Below are 8499 nucleotides of genomic sequence, written 5' to 3' on the forward strand. Positions count from 1 at the left end.
CCTGACCCTGAACCGGCCTGCCGTTCTGTACCTTTCTGACTCTGCTCTGGATTACCGACCTCGGCCTGCCCTTGACCTGTCATCTGCCTTCCCCCGGTTTTGTTAGGAAACATCTGTTATTCGAACTGTCTGAWTCTGGGTCTTATCCTGAGGTCTGATAGTACGAACTGGCCATGACTGACCCAGCAGACTCGGACCAACTCGGCAACGCCATCTCCTCCAAGGGAGCCACCTTTGGATGACACAAGGAATTCCTTCAAAGTCTTATGGAAGGATTCCAGACCTTTTTATTTTACTTTTTTTATTTAACCTTTATTTAACCAGGTAGGCTAGTTGAGAACAAGTTTTCAGTTTTCAGCTGTGCTAACGTAATTGCGAAAGGGTTTTCTAATGATCAATTAGCCTTTTAAAATGATAAACTTGGATTAGCTAACACAACGTTCCATTGGAACACAGGAGTGATGGTTGCTGATAATGGGCCTCTGTACGCCTATGTAGATATATATTTTTTTAATCAGATGTTTCCAGCTTCAATAGTCATTTACAACATTAACAATGTCTACACTGTGTATCTGATCAATTTGATGTTATTTTAATGGACAAAAGGACATTTTTTTTCATTTAAAAAACAAGGACATTTCTAAGTGACCCCACTTTTGAACGGTAGTGTATGTTTACCCCAAAAATATATGGGGGATTGGAAGTGATGCAGGCGATTACATTGATGGAAGAAACAATCTATCCACAATACTAAAGCTGATCCACTCTCTGAAAAACAACAACAAAAAATACTACTTGAGTAAAAGTCTAAAAGTATTTGGTTTAAAATGTACTTAAGTATCAAAAGTAAATGTAATCTATAAAATATGCTTAAGTGCCAAAAGTACAAGTATAAATCATTTAAAATTCCTTATATTAAGCAAGCCAGACGGTACGATTGTATTTTTATTTTTAATTTACGGATAGCCAGGGGCACACTTCAACACTCAGACATAATTTACAAATGAAGCGTTTGTGTTTAGTGAGTCTGCCAAATCAGAGGCAGTATGGATGACAGGGATGTTCTCTTGAAAGGTTTTTTGAATTAGACAATTTTCCTGTCCTGCTAAGCATTCAAAATGGAAATAGTACTTTTGGGAGTCAGAGAAAATGTAAGGAGTAAAAAGTACATTCTTTTCATTAGGAATGTAGTGAAGTAGAAGTTGTCAAAAATATAATTAGTAAAGTACAGATACCCCCAAAAAACAGCTTAAGTTGTACTTTACACCACTGTCTCACAGCCCTCTGACCTCTGCCTGCCCTTGACCTGTCGTCTGCCTGCCCCGTTTTGTTAGTAAACATATGTTATTCGAATTGTCTGCATCTGGGTCTTATGCTGAGGTCTGATTATGGGACAAACTCTATAACAGTGAAAGCCAGGAAGTTCATCTGTACTTTCTTAGGCAAAACCTTCTCAAACATTAATAGTACTGAACAGCCTTTTGGCTTCAACCACTACGTCCCCTTCTGCATTTTATTTTATATAATCTATGGACATAGATAGTGGAACCCCAGAAATGACACCACTCAACTAGGCTGAAGCTCCAGGGACATGACTTGTGAATTTCTTCCCATTGAGAGTTATCATTTTCATAATATTCCATTTATCTTTGCTTATTTCAGCTGTTCTTGCCATAATATGGACTTGGTCTTTTACCAAATAGGGCTATCTTCTGTATACCACCCCTACCTTGTCACAACACAACTGACTGGCTCAAACGCATTAACTTTTAACAAGGCACACCTGTTAATTGCATTCCAGGTGACTACCTCATGAGCTGGTTGTGAGAATGCCAAGAGTGTGCAAAGCTGTCAAGGAAAAGGGTGAATACATTGAATAATTTAAAATCTAAAATATATTTGGATTTGTTTACATGATTCCATATGTGTTATTTCATAGTTTTGATGTCTTCACTATTATTCTACAATGTAGAATATAGTACAAATAAAGAAAAACCCTGGAATGAGTAGGTTTGTCCAAACTTTGACTGGTACTGTATTTTGGGGGGGGCAATTTTACCTGCTTCAAACATTGGGGACCCCTCCTACGCCCTTGCCAAAGAGCATCTGACTAGGCCTTCTATCCTGCTTTACTGGGTACATACTTTTAAAAGCATCAGAAAGGAATTCACCACATGGACAACATTTTAGAATGCCATTTTAATGTCATTGTCTTTTCAAGAATCAAATACAAATGCATACAAATACATTTATTTTCACCTAAGCCACATGTAACCACTATTGCAATGAACATCACAACACAAATACAATATTTTAACAGAAGTTGCCTTTCAAGCTTGAATGGTCAAAAGGGGCAACATGCACACATGCATTCATTCATACAAGGACACACACACACACACACACACACACACACACACACACACACACAGTATAGATGGGACTTTTTACAGCATTACAGAGGTATGGCTCTAACAATAGTATGTGGAGGGAGGGAGTGGGAAAGAGGGAGGAATTGTGGTAGCAGTAGATGGAAGGGCGGGGGATCGGGGGAGGGAGAAGTGGTAATAGGAAGGAACAGCTAAAGTGTACATAAAACACATATTTCTATATTAGTCAAGCCAACTTTTTACTCAGTAAGTATAAATATTCTTCATCCAAAAGTCAGTGCAGTGTCTTCTGCTCTAGCCTGAGTCCCAGTTAGCTAGCAAGACAGCACAAACAGATCTGGGTCTCAAGCTACTTCTGCTGCAGGGCAGGCTTCAACCGGGTCCTCTTATTTACCACGCCTGGTTTCACCCAGGTCCTATTCGCGTTCCACTACTATACACCCGGTCCGTATTAGACCTGGTCCATGAAACATCTGTTTCACTTTACACACAAATCACTTTACACACGTTTTCTTGTCGTTTTCCTGTCGTTCTTGTCTTTTTTCTCTTTCTATCCTTTCTTTTTTTTTGTCACCAAATACCTCAAAGGTCCAGCTGAGAAGTACTAGTTGTTTGTTTTCTGAGTGTTGTTTCGTTTGTTTTCCAACCAATCAATCAATTTTGGCAGATATAAAAGAGAACAATAAATTTACAAGTGTACATTTTTCTTTCCCTTCTCCTGATTTCCCTTTTCTAGCTCCGAAAAGTCCTCCTGTCCGGCGTGTGGTGCGCTAATCCTACTGGATACCTCTGAAGAGACACATGGCAAAGACCATGGCAAACAGCTGTGGAGAAGAACAGAGGAGTGTCAGAACAGCAGTCAGGACAGAGAACAAGACACAAGTAAGTGTTTAAATTCTGCTAGCCTAATAAATGGTCGACTGTTCTGCAGCCAAACGATGATGATGAAACTAAACAAAATAAACCAAACTATCTACATGATGACGATTAGACAATTCAGCTCTGGCTTAATCTAATAAATCGACTAGATTGCCATATCCATAATTATGACTTCAGAGATGCCTCCCCAGTAATGTATGGTGTGTAACAGTCCTACAACACCAATATTCTCCACTAAGTGGGGCAATCGTACTATAAACGGGGAAGTGACCAGCACTTGCTTCAAATGATATATTCTCCAGTATTTCAGATTCCGTTGCTGTGTACTGTGTGTGGGGAAGATAAACTACATGGATTTTTCTAAACAGCTTACATTACCAATCACACCAACTGACAAGGGAAAAATGTGTTGATTTGGAGGCTACTCACAAAGCGCTTATTATAAGTAACAAAATATTGAATCCTACCTCAATGGTGAGCACCACGATGGCCAGCGCTCCAGCCACATAGATGTACAGCTCAAAGTAGTCCACCACCGCTGAGTAGCAGCCCTGAAAACACAAAGAGAGGAAAGAGTCTCAGTCACAATTCAATAGTATGAGTCAATATGAGAGAGTATTGAAATGTGTGTGTTTGTGTGCACGTATGTGCATAAATGCATGCATGTGTGTGTGTGCTGAAATGCATGGACAATATAAATAGCATCAGAGCCATAACTGAATGCGTCAGTGTAACAATAGACTCGATGAATGGGCTGAGAGACAGAGACTGAGACAGGGCCCCTGGCCTCATTGGCTTTTAATGAGGCTCTGTGTGTGAATGGGAGAGAGACAGCGAGAGACAGACGCCTTCCGGAGATACTGCATTGTTCCACAGGCCTTAACAACAACAGTTGGAGCCTCTCCTTCCCATCAGTGTTGACTGTAATTACATTTCACTCTCAAGACAGTGATTAAAACAGGCAAGCACACACAGAGATAAATATAGACCCGCACACACAAGCACACAAACGTGTGCATTCCGTTTGTCAATATGGCTAAATCCATTTGTCAATATGGCTGAATCTGTTTGTCAATATGGCTAAATACTGTATGTTTCTACCTCCGCACACCTGCACGCCCACTTCCCTACCCTACTCCAAGCCCACACTGCCCTACCCTACTCCAATCTACATAGTCAAACACAAGCATGCATAAGTATACACACACACACACACTGCACTACTCTACACTACACAGTAAAACATACTTCCTTGACACCCAGAACATAGAAAAGCACTAATGAGTCTACCGGTATGAGGACAGTGCCAGTAGAGAAGCAGTCCCGTTATATCATCACTCCAACACACACTCTTCTGCTCTAGTTTAGCTGATAGGCCAGAGGAGGGTTTTGTCTCCCAGTGTGGCAGGGAGAGGGGGCAGTGGTAGCCTCGTGGTTAGAGTGACAAACATGCACCTGGAAGGTAGGAATGTGGAGGGCTGCCAGATATCTCAGGTGCCACCCACTGCTGATGTGATGTACTACCTGTTCTGTGGGAACTGCTCTAGGTGCCCTGCTCTGGAGGTCCTGCTCCAGGGGCGACATTTTTATTTCCATTCTCTTTGTTGAATGGGTCAATAAAGATTATTAAAGGGTTCATAGTAGTATTTTTGAAGTAGTCTAGTACCAGTACCCACCTTGTTGTTTCTGAACAGCATGTTCCCCATCAGACACTCCTCCTGGGGGATGTAGGCTGAGTCTCCGGGGTGACTACCCCTCCTGCAGCAGGCCGCAGGGACCATCTCATTAGGGTTGATCAGTCTGAACAGGCTCTCCTCAAAGTCCACCGGGCTGTTCACGCCACAGCAGTCAAACTGGGGAGGAGAGCTGGGTAAATTACACTGAGTATACAAAACATTAAGAACACATGCTCTTTCCATGACATAGACTGGCCAGGTGAATCCAGGTGAAAGCTATGGTCCCTTATTGATGTCACTTCAATCAGTGGAGATGAACGGGAGGAGACAGGTTAAAGAAATGTTTAATCCTTGAGAACATTGAGACRTGGATTGTGTATGTGTGCCATTTAGAGGGTGAATGGGCAAGACAAAATATTGAAGTGCTTTTGAACGGGGTATGGTAGTAGGTGCCAGGCGCACTTGTTTGTGTCAAGAACTGCAGCGCTCCTGGGTTTTTCAGGCTCAACAGTTTCCCATGTGTATCATTAACCTATACGGTCCAAATAATGATGATTCAAGCTTCTTTGAAAATATTTAAGAATTTATCTATTACCCTGCCTAGAATGCCAGCATCCCGGAGTCGCCTCTTCACTGTTTTGCCGGGACTATTTAATGAAGCTGCCAGTTGAGGACTTGTGAAGTGTCTGTTTCTCAAACTAGACACTCTAATGTACTTGTCCTCTTGCTCAGTTGTGCACAGCAATAATTAAATATGAAACTATGTCAGTAGGAAGATTATGCAATAGTAATGTAAACACCTTACTCTGCTTATCTTAAATCGGCCTATGGTCAAAATTTTATTTTTTCCCCTCATCAATCTACACACAATACCCCATAATGACAAAGCAAAAACATATATATTTTTTTTAATTTTGCAAATGTTGTAAAAAATAAGAAAAAAAGATCACATTTACTCAGTACTTTGTTGAAGCACCTTTGGCAGCGATTACAGCCTTGAGTCTTCTTGGGTATGACGCTACAAGCTTGGCACACCTGTACTTGGGTCACCATGATGAAGGGGACAGTGTTTGCACACTACGTGGATGGTCACAGGATCCATATAAGGACAGAATTTACTCACGTGCTCCCGGAATATGAAGGCCAGGATGGCTGCCAGGCTAGTTCCGCAGGAAATGACCAGGATGAGCATGAGAACTGCAGGGACACAGGCGAGAGGGCAGGAGGGAGAGAGAGGAGAGGGAGGAGTGGTGACAAGACATTTAGTGAGAGGAGAGACGGAGAGAGATAAAGGGACGAGAACGAGTCACAGAGTTAGTGTCAGCAAAAGTGAGTGGAGTCACAAAAATTCAAACATTAATATGCATGTGGCCTGGTGCGTCGAAGCAAATTATTATGGCTTATTTATTTTCCATCATCTCAGGCCAGCATGACTCTCTCTTCTTCTCCTCGCTCACACACAAAGAGCAGCAGACGCTTGTTCTCAATGATGACTCCACAGCAGCAAAGGAATGTTTATGACACTGTTATAACGCTGTGAACCTACTGTACTATCACATTACTCTATAATAACCACAGTGTGGCCACTTACAAACATCAGCAGACACTTTTCTCCCGGATGGCTCCACAGCAGCCAGGAAGCCCAATAGGAAAAGCATTCCCAGCGCAGGATGATGTAGACTCCTGTGAAGAGCAGAGGGTGGCTGCTACGATCTCCTTGAAGCCTGTAGGGTCCACTAGACCACACAACCACACCCAGAAGGAAGGAGCCTCCCAGCTGGGAAAAAGGGAGGGAGGAAGTGGAGAGAGAGAGTTAAGGTTGTTTATCTGCATATAATAATTACAATTAATGGAAGAACAGAACACGTGCAAGTTGAGCGTAGGAAACCTAACAGGGAAACTAAAACCCTCACCAAATAGGGATGGAGGGAGGGAGAGTTAAATCACTGTCACAATTTCTACTTATTGAATACGGTACTGACTCCTTGTATGTGACTCCTCCTCTTGGCTCCATGTCCATCTTATCAGCAGTAAAAGTATTATTTACATGATAACTGTATGTCAGAGTGTCACTGGCTCTGTAGTAGATCTGAGGAGTCTGTGGGACTAGGAAATTGGGTCAGCACTCCTCTATGTGTCTCTGGCTCTGGTCTAGTTCTCCTATCTTTGCAATGTTCCCCAAGAGATCATTTCAGCTCTTTCATACTACCAATCTGTTACATTGTATACCCTTGCAGGGGAGTAACATGTAAAATGTTGTGTGCTCCTTATGTTTCCTTATGTGTAGTATGGCAAAAGTAACTGAATGTTGAAGGCTCAATGAAAAGTCATAGCAAGCCAAGAGCAGTCTCCGGAGATATTTCACCTCTGAGAGAAGTCGCTGGTGTAGAGCGACAGCTTCCTCCATGCCAATCTTCCAGCTTTCATCAGCCCTGGTCCTGCCCACCTCTCTGCCATAGAAACCTCTCCACTTTCTTTGCCAGCTACCTGACAAACAGCGGATCTCTGTCGTCTGTAACTACGGAGACGGCGACTCTAGATCGTTCACCCCTCCACGAGAGAGTCCCACCAATAAAAAAAAACCTGTTATTTACTGTGTGGTAATAATGTCAGTTGGCTTTCTGACCTGCTAACACAGAGAGTGGGGAATGCATTAAAGTAGTTACTACCGACACATGGAAGTGGGTTTGGGGAAGCCAAAAAAAGAGGTGACCAGGGTGGGGTATAACTACTGAGTAAAGGGCCGCCCCCAGGTGGTGAGGTAGGTAGCACACATCTCACGCTGATCCTCAACACTGGAGCTCCCAGGGTGCGTGCTCAGTGCCCTCCTGTACTCCCTGTTCACCCACGACTGCATGGCCAGGCACGACTCCAACACCACATTAAGTTTGCAGACGACACAACAGTGGTAGGCCTGATCACGCGAACAACACGAGACAGCGAGGAGGTCAGCGGGAGGAGGTCAGAGACCTGGCCGGGTGGTGCCAAATAACAACCTATGCCTCACATAACCAAGACTAAGGAGATGATTGTGGACTACAGGAAAAGGAGGACCGAGCACGCCCCATTATCATCAACGGGGCTGATAGTGGAGCAGGTTGAGCGCTTCAAGTTCCTTGGTGTCCACATCAACAACAAACTAGAATGGTCAAACACACCAAGACAGTTGTGAAGAGGCACGACAAAGCCTATTCCCCCTCAGGAAACTAAAAAAGATTTGGCATGGTTCTGAGATCCTCAAAGGTTCTACAGCTGCAACATCGAGAGCATCCTGACTGGTTGCATCACTGCCTGGATATGGCATTTGCTCGGCCTCTGACCGCAGGGCACTACAGAGGGCAATGCGTTCGGCCCAGTACAATCACTGGGCTAAGCTGCCTGCTATCCAGGACCTCTACAACAGGCAGTGTCAGAGAAGGCCCTAAAAATTGTCAAAGACCCCAGCCACTGAATGTTCTCTCTACTACCGCATGGCAAGCGTACCGGAGTGCCCAAGTCTAGGACAAAAGGCTTGTCAACAGTTTTTCCCCACAAGCCATAAGACTCCTGAACAG

At 43.4% G+C, this 8499-nt stretch overlaps 1 protein-coding gene across 1 annotated transcript; it reads right to left on the reverse strand.

The window, feature by feature from the left end:
- Nucleotides 1–2485: 2485 nt before the first annotated feature.
- LOC112078738 (tetraspanin-18B-like) lies at nucleotides 2486–5220 on the reverse strand. The gene is made up of 3 exons (XM_070442126.1): nucleotides 4946–5220; nucleotides 3737–3820; nucleotides 2486–3214 (listed from the first exon to the last, which is right to left on the reverse strand). Exons 1-3 carry the CDS (start codon nucleotides 5186–5188, stop codon nucleotides 3167–3169), a joined length of 375 nt encoding a protein of 124 aa, XP_070298227.1. The 5' UTR covers nucleotides 5189–5220; the 3' UTR covers nucleotides 2486–3166.
- Between the last annotated feature and the right edge of the window lie 3279 nt (nucleotides 5221–8499).

The sequence above is a fragment of the Salvelinus sp. IW2-2015 genome, unplaced genomic scaffold (genome assembly GCF_002910315.2).
Source record: "Salvelinus sp. IW2-2015 unplaced genomic scaffold, ASM291031v2 Un_scaffold6167, whole genome shotgun sequence".
Lineage (NCBI taxonomy): Eukaryota > Metazoa > Chordata > Actinopteri > Salmoniformes > Salmonidae > Salvelinus > Salvelinus sp. IW2-2015.

Coding starts and splice junctions, on each gene's coding strand:
- LOC112078738 (XM_070442126.1), bottom strand. CDS start 5,188: ATGGAAAGAGCATGTGTTCTTAATGTTTTGTATACTCAGTGTAATTTA. Junction 3,821..4,945: donor TGCTGTTCAGAAACAACAAG/GTGGGTACTGGT, acceptor TTGTGTTTTCAG/GGCTGCTACTCAGCGGTGGT. Junction 3,215..3,736: donor TCGTGGTGCTCACCATTGAG/GTAGGATTCAAT, acceptor TCTTCTCCACAG/CTGTTTGCCATGGTCTTTGC.